General features: G+C 46.6%; 1 protein-coding gene across 5 annotated transcripts in view; it reads left to right on the top strand.

The window, feature by feature from the left end:
- PACSIN2 (protein kinase C and casein kinase substrate in neurons 2) overlaps window positions 1-21,722 on the top strand; it is a 114,995-nt gene that overhangs the window by 60,951 nt on the left and 32,322 nt on the right. For all 5 annotated transcript variants that reach the window (XM_025282736.3, XM_025282739.3, XM_025282738.3 and 2 more), the window contains exon 2: window positions 20,279-20,416. In XM_025282736.3, coding sequence (XP_025138521.1) covers window positions 20,357-20,416 — 60 coding nt within the window. In that variant the 5' untranslated portion in view covers window positions 20,279-20,356. The remainder of the gene's footprint in view (window positions 1-20,278; window positions 20,417-21,722) is intronic.

Consider the following 21,722-nt stretch of genomic DNA (forward strand, 5'->3'; position numbering starts at 1 on the left):
TCACTCTGGGGCCAGGCAGACTCAGGAGTCTGCTCTCCTGTAGCTGCAGTGCAGGCTTCCTCGGCGGATGACTGGGAGACAGGAGAAGGTCAGGGGCTCTGCACAGGCTTTTCACTAGCCACGTGGCCTGCTTTAGCAGAGAGGGCTTCTGTATGCACTCCTGTCTGTGCCCCAGCTGTCTTCTTTCCTGGATATTCATCTTTGACAACTTCTTTGTGCAGTAGAATTGAATCCTCAGTCTTCATATCAGTCTTTATTAATAGTATACTTTAGGTAATAAGATTATCAGTTGTGTCAACTCCATTTTTCTTTGCTTTCCACATTACAATTTATTGTGCAAAGGTTTAAATAATAAGTTTGGGGCACATCCATGTTTTTCTTTGATGTCTTTTGTTCTTATACATCACAAATTTTCTAAAAGCCAAAAAATAAGCTATTTTCTTTGAGTTGTCTAAAATAGATTTTTATTTAGCTCCATAAGACACTTCAAGCTCATCCAAGTATATAGTGTCAAATTTTAGTATGCGGAGAAGTTGGAACCATCATATCCTGCTGGTGGGGATAGACAGAAAAACTGCTTGGAAAACAGTCTTGCTGACTGTTGGGAACAACTCACTTTGGGAAAACAGCTCCTCAAAAGGTTAAACATAGAGTTATTGTATGACCTGGCAATTCCACACCTAGTACCTGAAAAGCATGAAAACATAGGTCCACACAAAGACTCGAACCCAAATTCTCACAGCCGCATCATTCAGAATAGCCAAAAAAGCGGACACCACTTCTTCTGAACCCACTGACTTTGGTGACTCAGCTTCTTCAGACAGACCCAAATTGTGGTATATCTATACAATGGAATATTACTTAGCAATAAAAGGGAATGAGTTACTGATATGTGCTCTACCATGGCTGAAAACATCGTGCCAAGTGAAAGAGGCAAGGCATAACACATATGACCACAAAAGATTCTGTTGCATGATTCTATTTATATGAGATGGAATAGTCCAGAATAGTCAGATTTATGGAGACAGAAACAGATTAGTGGTTGCCAGGCACTGAAGGAGAGAAGGGGGGGAACAGAGTTCCTTTTGGGAGTGACAGAATTGACTGTGGTCATGATACACAATGCTAAACACGCTAAAAAATCACTGTATATATGTCAAATGGGTGAATTGTGTATGAATTATGTCTCAATAAAGGTATTGAAAAAATGGCAGAGTTTCAGTTACTTAAACCATCAACCCTCACACACCCCCTCCTGGCAAATAATACTATTCCTTTGTCCTTTCTTGAGATGTGTTCAGATATTTTTCATTCACAGAAACAAAAAATTTTTTGAACCTCCTAAACTGTGACATGCAGGAAGGATCAAGCACAGAACCCCATAGTAAGAGAGGAGCTGGAGGAGGGAGGTGAGGGCTGCCGGCTTGAAGGGGAGCGACGGGAACAGGGGTCTGCATCTCCAGGCCGCCTTGGTCTCCTCGTCCCTAGTGCAGGGCTCCATTCTGGTGACACCACTTCTGCTGAACCCGCTGACTGTGGTGACTCAGCTTCTAAGTCTGTGGAAGGACAAGTGGACATTAAAGAGAGTGTGAGCAGTCGTGGAGCACCGCAGGCTCTGCTCTAACCTTCACTCTTGCCGACTGTGGTGGCTTAGTCAGCAGTAGACACATAGTGCTCCTCTGCCATGTGCAGATGCCGAGATGAAGATGACATGGACTTGCCTTGAGTGGATCACAGTCTACTTACTTTGCCATGGGTTTCTTTCCTTTTGCTGCATAGAGTATAAAAATCTATTTTTGGAATAAAATGCTATCCTAATTGCCAAGTAGTTAAGAAGGAATTTGAGGTTTTACTCCAACTTTATTTTCACTTAGTTGTAGTTTTTGTTCTTTAATGGCTGACTGTGTAATAATTGTAATAGATAACATTTGTTAGGCTGATGTTAATCATTGTCCTACTTGAGCCTCACCACTCACTCTCCAAGGAGCTGCTCTGTAGAGGGCTGCACTTGTGCAGTGGGCCAGGGAAAACTCCAACTTTAGACAGCTAGTAATTGAGTCTGGTGCCAGGTGAAGTGTTCTAAATTCACCAGTTTGTCAAAGGCCTGGGATATCCCACTTAAATACAGGCCCCCAAAAATCAGAGACTTTATCTTGCTTGTGTGATTTCCTGAACCCAAACATAGTAGGTGCTCAAGATATGTTACTTGGCAAATAAGTGAATGACCAGAGGGACCAACCGCAGGATGCAGGGAGACTGTTTATGCAGTGATTTCTAACCATCCTTCCATTACCTGAGAGCTAGGCTGGGCGGGCAATGTGTCTATTTTAGTAAGTGAGGAAACCCAGGCTGGCTGGGAAGTAACCTGTGCAGGTAAAAGCCAGAGCACGCACTAGAACCCAGGTCTCCTGGCTCTGTCATCTCTCTCTGCAGCCCAGTCCCACCCCAATCTTAAAAGCATGGTGTATTTCTCTCAAAATATTGCCCTGTAGGGGTGTGTCCCATTCCCACTGTGGGGTTGGCCCCCTTTAGAAACTTTGGCGAAGAGAGTAGATTTGAAAATGTGTCACTTCTGTCCTTTGAAAGTAACTTTTTCTATTTTTAAACCTATGGAGCATCAACTGAGTATTTAGCTTGGTGAGATCTTTGGCCCAAGTCTGCACGTTCCCAGGGTACGTGCCAACCAGAGGCCTAAAAACATCACAGCAAAAATCAGTCCCAGGCGTGGACCTGTCAGCTGACATGTTTCTGTTACATGAGAAAAATTATTTGGGGGAACATGTCTAAATTCTGTTTGCTCCATCTCCTCCTCAAGTCACGTGGGTGGACGGACAGTTGATGGGCTGGGCTGAAGCCAGGTGACTTGGTGTCTCATCCTGCCTTCACTGCCAATTCTCTATAACCTAACACAGTTATTACCCAGAACATGAAAAGCCATCAGAAAATGACCATGGGGCTGGGCCACCACTTGTTTCCTTTTAGCTATTAGGATGTAAAAGATACAGGGGCAAAACGTTGTCATCTTAACGGTATTTAGTATTTTTTAATACTAATTTCTTGCATAGAAAGTCTGTCACCTTTGCTGACCTTTAAGACTCAACTAATGTAGCACCTCCACTTTCCCCTTCCCTACCCTCCACGTGGTGGTCCTGTCTCATTTCTGGAGCCCCTGTTTTGGTATGCATAGATACAGAGGGCAGAGTCCTTCCCCTGTGGAATTCCAGATGAAGTAGGAGACAGACTTCTGTGAGGCTGCGCAGGTGGTGCGTGGCAGGAGTGCTGACTCGACCAGCCTGTCTGGAGGAAACGGCTGAGCCTAAGGGACCCTGGCAAGTTGCCCAGTGGCCTGTTTGGGGCCATGCATGTTGATACACCCTCTACGTGGTTTGGTCTTTAACACAGTACAACTCGGTGAGACTTTCCCAAGAGAAAGAACTTCCCTGACTGCTTTTGAAGCCTGCTGTGCATGCCATCAAAGGTCTCATTTTAAGATTTGAGTTCATTTCCTGTAAGATAATTAGAAAGGAAAGGTCAAGCCTTTTAACACCTCCTTGCAAATCCCAAAGGTGGAGGTGTTATTAAGCATTTTCTGCATCTGGGACTTTTCTTTTCTTCTTCAGGTTCATTGTAAAAATAAACAGACACACCTTTCTCTGGATCTACAGAACCATCATCATTTTCATTCTCAGACCTTAGGAATTCACTGCTGAGTATTGTCTAGTCATATCTTCTGCCTCTTCCTGAGTCCAGAAAGCAATTTAGAAATTAAACCTCACCTGCAGATCCAGAGTGAGTGCTTTCAGATTTTCTCTAACCTTAACCTGAAGTGACTGGTGTGCTTCAGAAACATTTTGCATTCTGCTCAGTTTAAATGGCCTTGGTTTTTAGGATTGTCGGCTTGAATCAAGCATTCAGCAAGAGGATTTTGTTTCGCTCTATGCACATGTGGGTAAGGGTGGTAAGGAAGTGACCTTGCGAAGTCTGCTGTGCAGAGCAGACGGCTGTTCTCTCGCTGAAGTCACCATGTGGAAGGCTGAGAGCCTCCTGAGAGATGGGGGTGCGGGACTGCTTGGTGGGGAGGAGAAGCTGCCCTGGTTCCCGTCTGCACAGCTGCTTTCCCAGACGTGGGGTACTGGGCTCTCCTCCTTCTCGGAACCACGGCTGCACAGAAAGGGCTCGGGGCGCACATCTCTGCTCCTTGTCCACAGTGGGTCTTGAGAAAGTCTGGGTCAGGCGGAGCTGAGCTCAGCGACACACAGGACATGATTGCTGCTGGGCACAGGTTTGTTGAACGCTTGAGCCTGGGAGTCAGGAAGTCTGGGTGGATGGAAGTTTAAAGAATGAGGGCATTTTGTTTTATCCTCAGTATTCTTTCAAAACTCACGTGTCATTGTTTCTCCTGCTGTCTTTGTGGTCTCAGCCACCATCGTTTCTCCCTGGGAAACACTTCAGTAGCTGTTTCACTGTTTCTTGGACATGCCAGACAGACCTTCTGTGCCGTCATGGGTGATCTTCCTTTTGGCATCGGCCTTTCCCCTGGAGCTCCTCGTGGCTCCTCCTTCCCATTTTGTCTCAGATGTCACTTTTTCAGGGAGACCGGCTCCTTTCTGCTGCCCCCCTCATCCTTCTTCCTTGCTTTATTTCTCTGCATAGCTGCTACTGTGTGATTCATTTTCTCTGTCAGTCCTCTGCACTAGAGCATAAACTGTGAGGGTGGAGAGATTTTTGCCTGCTCCAGCTCCTTTAGATTAGAAAAAATGGAAAATAAAAGCAGTAGGGTGGATAGATTATCAATGTAGTCCCAATGGATATATGCTAATTTAATTAAAACTAACCTCCTTTTGTTACTTTGATTTATTTATTTTTTTAAAAAAGTCATCTTTCTTCATTTCTTATTTTGAAACAAAATGCATAGTACTCATTTTCACTAGAAACTTTGAGCCAATGCCAGCCCCGTCCATCCTTTGCCTGTATACCCAGGCTCCACTTTGCATGTTAGAGTTTACACAGAACTCACAGATCACCTACTGCATGAACAAGGAAATCTAAGGCCCAAGGAGTCATGTGCTGAGACCAAGGTCATTCTGTTCCATCTCATTAGATTTGCAACCAGAGCCAGGGAAAGGAATCAACATTTATTGTTTGCCACATGAGAAATAGGTACTTGTTGCATTTTCTAAGCTAATCCTCGTTGAGAAGTCTGCAGGGCGTGCGTCGTCACCCCTCTTTGTTTTATGAATGGAAAACTAGAAGCGCAGAGCAGTAATGTGATTTGCTAGGTGTGCACGACTAGACGACCTGGATGGATGCGCCAGCCCTGTTCCTAGCCGGAGCTGTCAGAGACACCCCTGAAGCCCCTCATGGGACGCACAAGGAGCCCCCTCCTCGGCTGTGGTGGGCGTGTCTGAGCTGGCTCTCCATACCTGGTGGGTTTGCTGCTGCTGGTCGGTCTCCCATGTTTCCATTGGCTCAGGGTGTTCTGCTTTCTTACCGTGAGCTTGTTCTCAAGTTGACCTTTGTCTCTTTGGGTAACACTTTCCATGGCTCAGAGCCCGGGTGTGTTTGGGCGATTCTTTTGGGCTTTTGGTATTAAACCAAATTGAAATGGTAGTGGTAATTATGGGACTTGATTAATAATTTGTGTTGCAAAAGATTTTAAAAGTCTTCCCTAAACAAAAAAAATATATAAGGGATCACCTAAGTACAGTTACTCCACTGAAGCTGTTTACCAACTGGTGCAAAGCTGTTTCACAGACAAGTTTTTCTGGTGCTCTGGCTACAGACAGAGTTGTTGGTGCATAGGCAGTATGTCCAAAACAGGTCTTTGGGCATGTGAAGGGGTGGCATGTTGCCCAGGAGAACAATTATTTTCGTGGGAGAAGAAGAGAAGAGATAGCGTGAATAGGGCTGGGAAAGGGGGAACAGGGAGGAACTAGGCCTTGATTAATGAGAAAGATGGCGCAGACATGCCAGGACTCTGCTTTCCTGAGAGATCATTCATTCCCTGACTCCAGTTCTTCCTTCAGTGATTGTCACCTGTCACCACAGGTACTGTGATAGGCACCAGGGTGCCCACAGGAGTTAACATTCTGGTTGTGGAGAATGAGTTATAGCAGCCCAGGGATATCCTCTATGGGGGAATTATACCAGGACAGTGGTAGGCAGAGGGTCATTGCATGGTTGAGGGGCTCCACAGAGGAGAGGACACTCAAACTGGCCCTTGCAGGATGAGTAGGAGTGGATGGGAAGGGCGGTCTGGGGGAGCAGAGTGCTGCATGTGTGGGCCCCAGGCCTGAGACCTGTGGGTTTATTCTGTATGTGGGCCCAAGATGGTGCCCTGTGCGGCGCTGCCACGTTAAAAGGTGTGTGTGTGTAGTTAGAGGACATTCAGTGGAGAGGGGGGCCAGAAGAGGAGGGTGGAGTGTTCATGCAGGCAGAGCAAGAGAGAAGGTGGTCACACACACACAGAATGCCTCGGAAGGTTGTCCATCAATGATGGAAACTGTGCTGAGGTTCTTTGCCACATTAACTAGTATTTGAGCACTTGGTGTCACATACTCTGGGGCTTTGGCTATTTTTGAATTAGTTTGGCTTTTATGAAAAGCCTCAAAGCAGTTCTCTCTGCATGAATGTACATTTCCATACCCCCATCAAACTTTACAACCTATGGGGTCCTATTCATATCAAGTTGCTGGTAAAATTAGAGAAAAATCTCAAAGCTGCTTTTCACTTTCTTTGTCTCACGTTTCTCCAATGGGGAAAAAGCCTGGAAGACTGTCAAAGAACTGTCTGTTCTCATAAGTATTTGAGGAGAACAGTGTGAGTCATTGTAGCTCTTTGCTGGTATTTTAGTATCCGGTTTATTTTTAAACAGTTCTGTGCAACCAGAGTTTCTTCCGTGGTTTCTGTTACTATGGCTCCATAATATTTCCTCAAATCTGCTTGTTCATACTTTCACACACTTTAGTATCAAATTTACAATTCCTTGGAATCAGAACATCTTATTCACGATATCCAAGAATGTTTCTCCAACTGCAGCATTTTCTCCCAAATTGGAAGAGTTAGCTGTTTCCCCCACTACAGATGTTGGGGAGAGAGGAGGTTTGGTTCTGTGGAGGACCATGCAGTTAGTGGTGGGTGGAGATGATTAGGGGGCTCCCATCAGCTGTCCAAGCAGGGGACTGGGGTGGCATCTCCCCCAAGGTGAGGGGACCTAACGGGTGGACAGGCTGCCACCTTTGCTGGGAAGTGATGGCCCTGGGTGTTTTGGTCCGGACACTCAGCAGACTTGGTTCTCTGTAGCAAGAATGTGTGTGGTTCTCTCACTCTTACTTGTTTGTTCATGTATTTTTGGGCTTGAGTGAAGCTTTCACTTCGGGAAGGTCTCTTGTTTTAAGATGCTGCACTCAGAAGGAAAACAGTGCTGGTCTGGCAGTCAGTGGCAAAGTTTGCCTTGTCCTCTCTTCCCACTGTTTGGGACTGTTCAAGGGGATACTTTTCTGCATTTCATTGCTTTGAGAAATGTGTATTTCTTAAAGGACTGTTCAGGATCTAGAGAAAGTCTGAGAGCAATATGGAATTGTATAGGTAGTTTGTTTCCAGTCTCTTAAAGTTTTTGACCTCTTCCACTTTTTCAGGGATAACCAGGTTGTCCTAGTAACAGACTAGGTTCTGGGCCTATGCCTGGGACTTGTTGTAGGGGACTCATCCGGCCAAACATTCTCAAATTCTGCTGTAAATATAAGTGTTGACTCAACGACAGAGCAATTTGTAATACTTGAGAATTTAAAGTGTGGTATTACTGACTGGACCTTTGGTTACTAACACAACTGCTTCCACTGATTCAGAGAGAACCCTTTTGAACAACAAAAACAAAGTAAAAACTGCTTCTGGGTGCTCTAGAGGCTGCCTAGGAGGCTCCAGGTGGGAAGGTCTTCCAACTGAGTGACTGTACAAGCTGGCCATTGTGGAATAATTGACTTTTAAAGAATCACTGAAAATGTTTTGCTTTCCGCTCGAGAAACATTTGTAGTTAATAATCTGAGTGACTAGTCTTTTCTCTGTGTCATCCAAGAGATGTCACTACACGGCTTCATGAAAGAAATTGCTCACAACAGTATATTATTGTTAAAATCAGACAGATCTTACAGAGGTGGGGGTGGGAGGCAGGGCTGGCTGAGAGGGAATCGTCAGGGAAGCTCTTCTGTGGATCTCTGGGCAGAGGCTCCTGTGGTGTTGGCCAGCTAGCCAGGCACTCACTCCAAGGAAGAGCAGCATTCTAAGGAGAAGGAGTGGCAATTACAAAAGCTTTGTGGTAGAGATGAGCCCAGTGTGTTCAAGAAGCAGTGGGAAGATAATTGTGGCTGAGGCAGAGCAGGGTCAGCCAGGGAGGGAAGTCAGCCAGAGGGGCCTGCAAGGCCAGAGCACAACGGGACTGTGGCCAAGCTGAGGGCTTAGGGTTGAGCTCTGAGTGTGAGGGGTTTGGAGCAGGGAAGTGACGTGATTTTAGTATTTTGAAAGGTGGTCCTGAGGAGACTAGAAATTGAAAGTGAGGGTGGATTTTCTGTTCTACCTAATATTGGCGTGACTTGGAAAACCATTAAACTTTTGTTTTCATTTTGTCTTTGACATTTTAGAGTAATTAATACCGCCTGCCTTCCTAGTGATTTGGGATTCTGTCAGGTTTTCTGGGCTCTTTTTGAGGAGAGCTATTGTGTAAATAAGTGCACTCTGGTTGTTAATAATAATTATAATAAAATTGTCTCTGTGTGATCCTGTCAATTAAAACATGTAGTTAATAGTGTGTAAAATAGTTCTCAGCATAGCCAGCAGCTGGAAGATTACAAGTTACGAGAAACTCATCAAGTTAAACCACATGGGGATTTCTGTATAGACGTGTGACACCAGTTCCTCCTTCCCGCCTCACTGCTCCGGTTTCAGGGTGTGCACCCACCTTGCTGTCTAACCCTTGAAGTCTGGGTGTCCTGTGCCCCCTGTCTACCCCCACCTCTCCCCAGGGATTCTTCTGTCTAGAACACCCTGCCCCTGTGTGTGTACACCCGCCTGCTTCCCATTGGCTCCCAGGATTCAGCTTGACATCCCCAGGCTGGGAAAGTGCCTGCTCTGGACATCCTATTCCTGCCTTCCTCAGCACCATAATGGACAGCAGCTGTTTCCACCCTTGACTGAGGTATTTCATCTGTGTAATAATCCCAAGGAGTAATAGGAAGTATTGGTTTTATTTTCTAGATGAGGAAACAGGCTCAGAGAGGTTAAGAAACTTGCCCATAGTTATGTTGCTAGTGTGCCACAGGGATTCATTCATTGTTCATTCATTCTCTCATTACTGCCTTGTCATGCTGGGCACTGTGCCCACCTCCAGAATTCATCCATGAGTGAGGCAGGTGTGGGCTATGTGTTTATCTCCCTCCCCAGCCACCTGAGCTCTTGAGCAAGCATGCTTCCAGAGCAGGGCTCCTCCACAGGTGCTTGGTGAGTGCAGAATGAATGAATGAATGCCAGCAGCCTGCCCTTATTGGAGCTTTGGTTGGAGTGCTATCCTATCAAGCCCCCCATCTTTTGTTTTGTTGGAGTCATGCTTACATTCCTAACCTCTCCTCTCCTTCATCTTCCATCGCCCGTGTCATAGGAGGAAGCGTGGCCTGGTGCAGGGGACAGCTCTGGGGCTCCTGGCCTGGGTTTGAATCCCAGCTCTACGACTTCCACTGGAGCGGGGGGCATGGAAACCCACCCCAGTATTCTTGCCTGGAGAATTCCATGGATAGAGGAACCTAGCGGGCTATACTCCCTGGGGTCACAAAGAGTTGGACACGACTGAGTGACCAGCACTTTCACTGTTCTGCTACTTCCTAGCTCTGTGGCCTTGATCAAGTTATTGAAGTGCTTTCGTGCCTTATTTCTTCATCTGTAAAATGAGGGTGATAGTAGCTTCCTGGTAGTGCTGTTCTGAGAATGAATGGTACCTAGCACCTAGAAAGTGCTCAATAAATATTGACTTGTTAATTCTGCCATCTGCTGAGGACAGAGACTGTGTCCCATACCACTCTGAAGGCAAATGTGAACACCTCACCACTCTCACTGGTGTCTGCAAATTGATTAGGGCTTGTAAACGTGGGCTGAGGGAAGAAAAGGTGGGAGACAGTCCTGGACTATCCAGGTTAGAGTTCCACCCTCGCTGATACACGTCTGATGGCCATGGGGTATGTGGATGCTGACCAGGTAAGACCCCAGTGAGGGGCAGGCCTGCCTGAACCATGGCCAGCTTTCGGCCCCTTTTTTCCCCTGGTCTTTCCCCCTGCTGTCCTAGGCTTGACAGGTTTCCTGTTTTGCCCTACTTGGCGTCTCCCTTCTACCCATTTGGTCCCTATCAGACTTGATGTTTGAGTCCAGCAAATTACTATATCAGCTCGTGTGTTGCCAGTGCCCCTGTCAGCCATAGTGACTGATAACTGAAATGGCCCCTCATCACCTACTTTTTGCCCAAATGCTGCATCTGCTGCAGCTGTAGTAGTGAGGTTTCTCAGTTTATTACTTTCATTTGCTTAATATTTTCATTCTTTTAATCAAGGAAGCACATGTAAAGACATTTAAGTCATAAAGAATATACCAGGAGCTTGAATGTTAATTCAAATTATTCAAACTTGTCTAACATCTCATTAGTAATCATCACACTATACATTTAGCATCTATCTCTAAGATTAGGAATATCAGTAAGAAAAAAGTGCAGGTACTTCAAGGTTAGATTTACTTTTGTTTTTTTAATTTTTATTTTATATTGGAGTATAATTGATTTACAATGTTGCGTTTCAGGTGTATAGTAAAGTACTTCAGTTATACATATATCTTTTCTTCTTTCTTTTTTAGAATCTTTCCCCATGTAGATTATTATAGAGTATTGAGTAGAGGTCTCTGTACTCTGCAGTAGGTCTTTTTTGATTATTTGATATATAGTAGTGTGTGTATGTTCGGAGAAGGCGATGGCACCCCACTCCAGTACTCTTGGCTGGAAAATCCCATGGATGGAGGAGCCTGGTAGGGCTGCAGTCCATGGGGTCGCTAAGAGTTGGACACGACTGAGCGACTTCACTTTCACTTTCCACTTTCATGCATTGGAGAAGGAAATGGCAACTCACTCCAGTGTTCTTGACTGGAGAATCCCAGGGACGGGGGAGCCTGGTGGGCTGCCGTCTATAGGGTCACACAGAGTCCGACATGACTGAAGCAACTTAGCAGCAGCAGAAGTGTGTGTATGTTAATCCCAACCTCCTACTTAATTGCTATCCCTCCCTTTCTCCTTTGGTAATCAGAAGTTTGTTTTCTAAGTCTGTGAGTCTCTTTCTGTTTTGTAAATAAGTTAATTTGCATCAGTTTTTAAGATTCTACATATAAGTGATATCATATGATATTTGTATTTCTCTGACTTGACTTAGAATGATAAATTTACTTTTGAACCTGAGCTGTCAGAAGCTGTCATTTTGTAGTTCTTAAATTTTCCCATTGGCTCAAACCAGATAGAAAAACTGGATGACCCAAATCATGGAGGTGTTTTTTTGTTTTTGTCAGCATGCTGTTCATTCTTCTCTCTCTCTTTTTCTTTTTTCTTTTTTTTTAACTTTTTGGCCACACCATGTGGTATATGGAATCTTAGTTCCCCAACCAGGGATCAATCAAACCTGCGCCCCTTGCAGTGAAAGTGCAGAGTCTTAACCACTGGACCACCAGGAAAGTCTTAGCAGTGAAGGTTATTGCAAATGACCTTACTCTTAGGATGACTTGGCTTGAGTCCACTCAAATTCTCTTATCATCTCTTGCCAGTAGGAGGCTCTTCTAAAACATTTTAAACTCAGAGAAATTTAAGAGTTTGCTTCATCTCACACTCTTTAATTAAAGGTAGTGGGATGTTGAGAAAATGCCCAAGGTCCCACAGCTGTTTGTGTGGCAAATTTGGAGGGAGCCTTCCAAATTTTGGCTGTGAGAGCCCTTCATAAGAGTGAAAAATGACTTTTGAATCATCAAAAAGTAAATATGATCAGTGTAGCTTTATTGGGTTTGTTTATTTGAGGTATATGAATATCTAATGTGTATTTTTGTTTAAAAATTGGCATTCCTAGCAATGTATACCCAGTGATACCCTAAACCAGACAGATGAACCACTCCCATCGCTGCCTCTTAGGGGGAATTAGTTGTGTACAGGCATTGAGAACCTCCCTCTAGGTGAAGGGACATCAGCCCACCAGGATACCCAAGTGTGAATGGCTGTGTCCGGGAAAGGTTGAATGGAGTGAGTCCTGAACATTCTGAAAATGTGTACATCAAAGGAATTTCATATGTAAAGCTTCAAAAATTTAAAAAAATCATTTGTTTGGCTGTGCCAAGTCTTAGTTGTGGCGCATGGCATCTTTGATCTTCCCTGTGGGATGTGGGGTCTTTAGTTGGGGTGTGTGGAATCTAGTTCCCTCATCAGGAATTGAACCTGGGCCCCTGGCATTGGGAGCTAGGAGTCTTAGCCACTGGACCACCAGGGAAGTCCCTCTCATAAATGTTTGTTTACTGGAAGCTTTTAAAATCAAACAAAAAACCCCAGGAAGTCTGATCTCTGTATTTACCAAGTGAGAAATTAGAAGCTGTGATGAGGCTCCCTTGTCTCCCCTGCAGCTGAAGTCTCCTTTTTACAGGCGCTTATTCTTTTCTTTTCCCTTTTCTGTTTCTTATTCATGTGTAATATTGTCAGTGCTATTTCATCTTCTAAAATGTCCTCAGATTCATCGTGTGAAACAAGCAAGTCCCCAAAGACCATGGTGTGTTTTTGAGTCATTTTTTCTCCTATGCCTCTCAAGGTATCTTTCTTGAGTGCGTAATCTCCCCTGTACATGTAGGTTGAGGATGTCGGATCAAACTCTTGCTTTTTGAATTGCATTTGAGAGGTTAACCAAATATCGTTAGAATGCATGAGCCCAGAGCCCCCGGTGAAGTAACAGGACAGGGTGGGAAGCTGTGCGTACTGTGACCTTCCCCCAGTTTTGGTGCTGACTGGGAAAGACCCAGACCCCCAAGGTTACTGACGATGGGGGCCCGGTGCGATGTGGGCCAAGACGTGATGTCATGTAGCTGTTCAGAGCGACGGGGAGACAGCACGGACAACAGGGGAAATGCTCATTATGCAACTGAAAAAAGCCAACTGCAGGATGGCGTGTTTGCTGTGATTGCAGCAGAGACAGACTGTAGATGGCAGAGGAAAGGGCTGAGTAATGAGAATGCAGCTGGCGGAACTGAGCCCCACTGAGAGGAGCCCTCATTGGTTTTGACAGCCCTGCGGTAGCCGAAGGAATAGACATTTGGACTTGAAACTGTCACAGGTTCAGCAGTATGCTGCTGCTGCTAAGTCTCTTTAGTCATGTCTGACTCTGTGCGACCCCATAGATGGCAGCCCACCAGGCTCCCCCGTCCCTGGGATTCTCCAGGCAAGAACACTGGAGTGGGTTGCCATTTCCTTCTCCAGTGCATGAAAGTGAAAAGTGAAAGGGAAGTTGCTCAGTCGTGTCTGACTCTGAGCGACCCCATGGACTGCAGCCCACCAGGCTCCTCCGTCCATGGGATTTTCCAGGCAAGAGTACTGGAGTGGGGTGCCATTGCCTTCTCCTCAGCAGTATAAGGTGAGTCAAATGAGCAAACCTCTGGGAGCCAGGTCGTCACGGCTGGGTGGGAACGCACCTGCTTTGGAACTGGTGCCGTGCTGTGCAAAAGCAGTGCCACGTCTGACAGTGGGAATAGCGTCCCTGTTTAGAAAAATTTGTTTATCTCTCACCTAACCCAACACGATTGTTTTCTGTCAGAAAAAGAGGCCCTGTAGTGTTGACTAGACAAAATGAGACGGTCCCGAGTTTCAGGAGGTGATTTTCTCGGCAACACCAAGCTCTGTCTTTGAGAGAGGCTGACAGCCTTGTTAATCTCTGGAAGTACTTTTGAGTGTGTTTGGCCCACTCTGCACACCCCACCCCACCCCGTATGTGCTTCTGGAGGACCCTCCCCACCCCATCCGGGTGTGGGGCTTGCCGAGCCATGGCCTCGGTGTGTTTCCCTCAGACGGAGCTGTTTTCCATGGTTGAGGTATGCGCACTACACAATGTTCCAGAGATATAAGTCACTTTATTTGCTGATCTCTATCTCTTCCTTTGAGGAATGTTCAGTTTTCCAGATGAAATCATTGGAAACAAAATAGGCTGTGCTGCACATTTGAGCCATTAAAGGAAAAAAAAAGTGCTTTGTCGGTTGTGTAAAGCAGTGTATTACCTCAGGTCTTACTCTCTGAGCAGCCCCCGTGTGGGAGGTGGCTTGAGGGCTAAAGAAAAGCAGGCAACCCCATTCTTTCTTAGGAGGAACTGACTGGACATACAGGGAGAGCCTGAACTGAGGCTGGAGGCAGAGGGTTCCCAGCAGCTTGTGGGCCCTGCTGGTGGCCGGCCCCCGGGGCTGAGCAGGAGAAGGGCTTCCTGTGTGGCTGGTGGTAGACAGCCTGGCCCTGAGCCACACAGCCCCCACTGTGGTTGCTAAACCAGTTGCGGTTTAGTTTAACGTGTGCAGTAGTGTTTATAGAAGAATTCTAACCACTGGAGCCAAAACATCTTCACATAAATGCCCCAATTATTTCCCATCAGTTGATCTTCAGTCTGTATGAATCAAAATTGCCCAGACTTTTCACTTCAACTTTTCTCATCCTGAATCCATCTAGCAAGTTTTTATTGAGTGACTGCTCTGTGGTCTTCTGACTTGAGTTTTGAAAGGGTCTCTGTGTTGAGAATAAACTGAAAGGCAGGGCAAGCCAGGACACCATGGGGAGGTGACTGCAATCTTGCAGCGGAGAGGTGCTTCCGGCCGGCAGAGCTGTTGGGGTTTCAAGAGGGGCCGGTCGGTCCTTTTTCGAAGCTGTGGTGCAGTCACGTGGCTCAGAGGGCCACACCTTCATTCCTGGACAGGCCACTGACAAAACAAAGTGAGGTATTTTCATTAATGGTTTTTGTATCCTAAAAATATTACGTGGTGATAGTCAAAATTTTCAAATAATTTAGAAGGTGATGAGGTAAAATATGCAAGTTTGCTCCACACTGCCACAAGTTTGAGACTCACTGGGACTTTCTGCACATTGACATACTTTGGGGGTTTTTTTTGGCTGCACTAGGTCTTAGCTCTGGTATATGGGATCTAGTTCCCTTACCAGGAGAAGGCGATGGCACCCCACTCCAGTACTCTTGCCTGGAAAATCCCATGGACGGAGGAGCCTAGTAGGCTGCAGTCCATGGGGTCTCAAAGAGTTGGACACTTACTGAGCGACTTCACTATCAGTTTTCAATTAAATGCATCGGAGAAGGAAATGGCAACCCACTCCAGTGTTCTTGCCTGGAGAATCCCAGGAACGGAGGAGCCTGGTGGGCTGCCGTCTATGGGGTCACACAGAGTCGGACATGACTGAAGCAACTTAGCAGCAGCAGCAGCAGCAGTTCCCTTACCAGGGATCAAACCTGGGCACCTTGCATCGGGAGTGCAGAGTCTTAACCTCTGGACCACCAGGGAAGTCCCCTGATTGTGTTTTAATACCAGTGGGATCAGACTGTATCTATGGTGTCAGACTTGATTCCACTTGATATACAGGAACACTGTTGCGTCCTTCATCCACGGCTGTACACACAGTCCCCTGCCCTTTCTCCTCTGGCTGCCTGTGTTCCACTTCGGGGCTGTATCAGCACTTTTGATTCTTGATGCACAGTGAGGTGGCTTTCGGTATCTTATTCTTCCTGCTATTAAAATCAGTATCACTGTGAATTCCTACCTACCTGACCTTTGGGTGAGTTTATCAGTAGGAAAAGTTTTAGAAGAACTAGTTGGATCAAAGGTTGGGTGTTTCTTTTTTGTCATATATATCGCATGTTGAGAGGCAGCGCAGGTAAGGACAGGTATGGAAGACCATGCATATGGGTGCTTGATTTTCAGTAGTGCATCTTACAGCTACTTGAGGCTTGAATTTTTATCAGTTAGCAGATAGAAGATCTGAGTTGCCATGCAGCTCCATTCCTCCCTGGAGTCCTCAGTGACGCCTCAGGCAAGTCTGTGGGCTCCGCCCCCTGCTGGAAAGGCCCCTCCCCTGTCCTTTACACACTTCACGCCCACTTGCTCTCCACCTTGGGTCCTCAGAGAGGCAGGACCATTCTGCCTCCACAAGAGCTTCCCTCCACTCACTCACAGCACCTCATTTATCTCTGTTCTAGCCCTGTTCACACTCGCAGCTGTTTTCACCTTACTGTGTGTCAGTCTGCCCTGCTCGGACACCTGGCCTGCGCGTACAGGGCCTGTGTCAGTCCTGCGCATTGCTCCATCCGTGGGACTCTGAGTGACCGGCATGTAGTAAGTTCTCAAACATCGGTGTGTAGAATGAATGGGAGATCCACTCCTTACTGAAGGAATGATTCTCCCCTCACTCTGGGCCAGAGAGTGGCTTAGAAGAAACTGTAGGTACTTCATTAATCTATGAAGAATCTCCCACCCTGGACAAGGAGGGAGGAACAAACCCTAGACCCAGCATATGCTCACAGCCAGGCCTGCAGGGCAGCACAGGCCAGGCTAGTGTTGTGTGTGGGCAGCAGTGAGGATGCCTCCCTTCTCTTCTGCCTTCTGAAGTCACCGAGGATTAGAGGTGGCTTCTCCAAGGCTGACTTTGAGGGTAGATGAGGCGCTAATGGTAAAGAACCTGTCTGCCAATGTGGGAGACATGAGTCATGGGTTCAATCTCTGGGTCAGGAAGATCCCCTGGAGGAGGGCATGGCAACCCACTCTAGTATTCTTGCCTGGAGAATCCCATGGGCAGAGGAGCCTGGTGGGTTACAGTCCATGGGGCCGCAAAGAGTCAGACACGACTGAGTGATTTAGTATGCACGTGCAAGCTACATGCGCCTTTTCACAGAATGTTCTTGCCTTTTGACCTAATGACCTGTTCTGTTTCTTTTTCTTGGAACAAATTAAGGGCATTAAGGGGGAGCTGAATGTACTTATGTAAAGTATACCATTACTTACCTGATACTTTTATCAGGCCCAGATGGGAGGAGAGAAGTTATGCCAGCTCCCAGATTGGACCAAGGGCACCCTTGGCAGCCTCCGTTAACCTTTGAGATTCTGCCCACCATTTTAAGAATGGCTCTGACTAGGGGCTTCCCAGGTGGCGCTAGTGGTATAAAACCCGTCTGCTAAGAGACATAAGAGATGCGGATTCAATCCCTGGGTTGGGAAGATCCCTGGAGGAGGCATGACACCCACTCCAGTATCCTTGCCTGGAGAATCTCATGGACAGAGGAGCCTGGTGAGCTATGACCCATAGAGTTGCAAAAAGTCAGACATGACTAAAGCAACTTAGTACGTACTGACTCACAGTGTTTACATCCATCAGCAGCTGAAGTCACTGGAACCCAGAGATCTGGGAACTTTTTCCCCCACCTCGGTCATGCCTGTATTCCTGAAGAAAGTCTCTTAGAATGTATTCAGCAGTCGTCTTCTGAGGGGGACCACGGATGTGCTTATCAGCAGTGGGAGGAGAGGGCCGATGATTTGTACATCTTTACCTTAGGATTTTCTTGTTCTCAAGTCTCAATTTGTTTTTTATACACTTTTGATGGGAAGATAAAGTCCCAGGACAGCTCAGTTCAGTCGCTCAGTCATGTCCAACTCTTTACCACCCCATGGATTGCAGCACGCCAGGTTTCCCTGTCTATCACCAATTCCTGGAGCTTGCTCAAACTCTTGTCCATCGAGTTGGTGATGCCATCCAACCATCTCATCCTCTGTCGCCCCGTTCTCCTCCCACCTTCAATCCTTCCCAGCATCAGGGTTTTTCCTACTGAGTCAGCTCTTTGCATCAGGTGGCCAAAGTATTAGAGCTTCAGCCTCAGTCCTTCCAATGAATATTCAGGGTTGATTTCCTTTAGGATTGACTGGTTTGATCTCCTTGAAGTCCAAGGGACTCTCAAGGGTCTTCTCCAGCACCACAATTCGAACATATCACTTCTTTGGCGCTCAGCCTTCTTTATGGTCCAAGTCTCACATCCATACATTACTACTGGAAAAATCATAACTTTTATTATATGGACCTTTGTCAGCAAAGTGATGTCTCTGCTTTTTAATATGCTGGCACTTCACAGGCTCTTAATCGATCTTGTGCAGAACTGATCTTCTATTAGTGTCTAAGCCAGGACTGAACCCAAGCAAAAAGTGACTTCCTGAAAGTGAACTTTTCAGGTGTCAAGTTGCTTCTCTGCCCAGAGCAAGCACCACTCTCCCCTGCACCTGCTCCCTGCAGCTGCTCCCTGGGGCTGGCCAGGCAGCTTTGCCAGTGGCTTGATTTGGCCACTTTGAGACTCGCCTGAGCCAGAGCTCAGATATTCCCTGAGAAGCCTGAAACAGAGACCAGCTGCTGTAGTTAGAAAACTCTCTGCTGCTGCAGTCGTGCGCTGGGGTGCTTCTGGGAGAGCCTTGGCTCAGAGCATGGGATCCCACCAGAAGAGGATGGTGTGAGATGCAGCACCAGGGCCCTGGCCTGCAAAGCCTGCCCAGCCATTGCGATATCCAGGGTCAGGAGGACACGCTGCCTCTGTGGTGTGCTGCCAGGTAGAATGAATGTGCGGCACTCGGACCACTCTGCCTGCTTACGGAGTGCATGCGTGTGGGGTGCTTGGCCGCAAGGGACCATAACTTGCTCTTTAAATGTATTGAGAATAGGGGGCTGTGTTCAAGTTTGGAAGCTGGAAATCCATCAGATTAAACCTTTTAATCCACAGTTAGATCTTAGGTTATAAGACACCTAATTTATTTAAACTTGAGATTGTTTCTAGAAAACATCTTAGTATGATAGAGAATAGTACCTTCGTAAGCAGGCACAGTTGGTGTCCTGCTTGGGTGACCATGGACCAGTTACCTAGCCTCCCTTAACCTCAGTTTTATCACCTCAAAGTATAGATGAAAGTGATTATACCTGCTATCTAATAATAATCGCATTGTGACTTAGTATGTGTCACTTACTGGGGACCATGTACTCTTCTCCTGGTATGTCTGGCCGTGTTGGACCTTCACAGTAATTCTGTGATACATTATTGTCTAAGTTACATTATTGTCTCTTGTTGACAAGATAAGGCCATCGAGGCACAGAGAGGTTAGGTACCTTACCCACTGTTGCCTGGCTAATTAGTAGCACCCAGGCAGCTCGTGTTCCTTACTGTGCTTGTAGACTGTCTCACAGGGAATCCCAGGATTATAGCATGGAAAGGCACCTAGAACAGTCTTGCACCTGTAGGTGTAACAGTGTAGATCACTCTGCCTTCTCCCTCCCATGTCTCAGCTGTCTCCTGACTGTGGTAGGAGCGTTTCAGATCTCTGGCTGTGAGATCTCAGTGCAGGGTGCTGTGAAGGAGACTCGAGTCTCACTCTGTCACTGAGAAGTCAGGGAATCTCATGGGGCTGTGGATGGGTCATTCCATCAGTGTGATTTGTGCTTGTGAACATAGCTGGAGTCCTTTAACTTCTTCCTTCTAGCAGGGGAAATTATCACCCCATTGCCCTCACTTGGATTTAGATCATTGAATCATTGCTCAGAGACGATCACTTTCGCTTGTTTGTCTTTACTACTTCTAGCTGACCCTCACACAGACTGTGTCAGAATAAACTGGTCTGAATCCGGGGCCTCAGTGGCTGAGATGAGCCAGTCATGGGAAGAGGGAAACAGCCCCCAACAAGCAAAGCCTGGTGGGAACTGGAGAGTGGAGTCAGGTGTGAAAGATGGATTATTTCCACTCACATTTTGCCCCAGGTCCTCGTCGTGTGAGATGAGTAGGACAGGCTGGAACAGGGCGAGCCCAGAGATGCAGCGACTCTGCTTTTGCCTGTTCTCCTCGCAGGGTCTCTGCCGCTTTCTCCAAGGGATGAGGTGTTAAGTGTATCAGCCTGTTGATTTAAGTGTGCAGACTGTTCTTCAGAAAGCTTTTCGAAGTCTTCAGTAAGATGTTGCAAAGGTTTATTTGTTAATGTGAAATACACACCACACATATAACACACACATGTATGTCAGTGCCGAGTTTGGAGTGTTTGACTTTCTTCCACTGAAGGAGACATTGTCGACTGTGCTGCATTGAAGGCAGTCATGGAAATGGAAGTTGTGAAATGGAGACAGCTTGCTTCTTTACATTGGGAATTTAAAAGCTGCAATGTTGTGTTTTTTGTTTTATAGGTGTGTCCCCAGATTTTGAGCATCTGAAGCGGACCTCTAATTTAAGCACTCCCTGCTGCTCCCTCACCCTTTGGAAAGATGTCTGTCACTTACGATGATTCTGTTGGAGTCGAAGTGTCCAGCGACAGCTTCTGGGAGGTAATGCCCATGCTTTCTTCTGGATGAATGCAGAGACCAAGCCAGTAGTGCCCGACACCCCTCTTTATTGACTGGGGCTGGGGTGATGAGACGACCATACACCAGAACCAGCCAGACCTCCAATCTAAGTGGCAGCGAGTATGGCCTAGCTCTCTGTGAGGATGGTAAACTTACCTTGCTAGAAAAGTTTGATAACAGAAGAGGTTAGAGATGTTCATTAAGGTCTAATCAGTTTGTCCATTCTCATAGCTTCCTTTCCATGCTCAACCCTCCTGTGACTTGAAATGACATATACTGATTACCAGGCTTGGTCTCAGTAGCGGCATTACTCTTGAGTTTTGTAGAAAAATGGGTGGTAGTGATGTGACACCACTTTGGGCAACGCAGACAAGTGGCCAGGAAGCTGAACAAATTGCCCTTGGACTTCTTGGAGCATCTTCTTGTCTGTGCCTGCGACGAATTCCTTTCCTAATCAGATTATGTTGTGGCTTGGGTTTTTTGTTTTTGTTTTTGAGTGGAGATCATTCTTACTGAGTCCCACTTATTTCTTTGTTGTTATTTTGTCGCTCAGTCATGTCTGACTCTTTGTGACCCCATGGCTTGCCAGGCTCCTCTGTCCATGGGACTTCCCAGGCAACAGTATTGGAGTGAGTTGCCATTTCCTTCTCCAAGGGATCTTCCCGACCCAGGGATCTTCCCCACATCTCCTGCACTGGCAGGCAGATTCTTTACTGCTGAGCCACTGGGCACTTACTTCTTACCTGCTGGATAAAACAGAGTCCATGAAATCTTGTTTATGTGGCTACTTGGGCTTCCCAGGTAGCTCAGTGGTAAAGAATCCAGCTTCCAATGCAGGAGATGCGAGTTCGATTCTTGGGTGGGGAAGATCCCTGGAAAAGGAAATGGCAACTCACTTCAGTATTCTTGCCTGGGAAATCCTATGGACAGAGGAGCCTGGGCGGGCTACAGTCCATGGGGTCACAAAAGAGTTGGACATGACTTAGCAACTAAACATGTGTCAAAACCCCTGGAACCATCCCAGCAGCTGTGGGCTTAGTGGAAAGAGCACTGGCTTTGTAGTTGGAAAGCTGCAGGTTCTGATCCCAGTTGCGCCATTACTAGCTATATGTGTGACCTTGGGCAAGTTGCTTGACTGATCTGAGCTGCAGTGTTTTCAGCCCTAAGAGGGATGATGGCACTGGTCTTCAAGGGAGGCTGCCACCATGAGACAAGAATGGCAACATCGGAGCCCTGTGATGCTTTCCTGAGACAAAAGGCCCAAGTGCTGCAGAGCCCCATGGTGGAG

The sequence above is a fragment of the Bubalus bubalis genome, chromosome 4 (genome assembly GCF_019923935.1).
Source record: "Bubalus bubalis isolate 160015118507 breed Murrah chromosome 4, NDDB_SH_1, whole genome shotgun sequence".
In the NCBI taxonomy this organism is placed as follows: domain Eukaryota; kingdom Metazoa; phylum Chordata; class Mammalia; order Artiodactyla; family Bovidae; genus Bubalus; species Bubalus bubalis.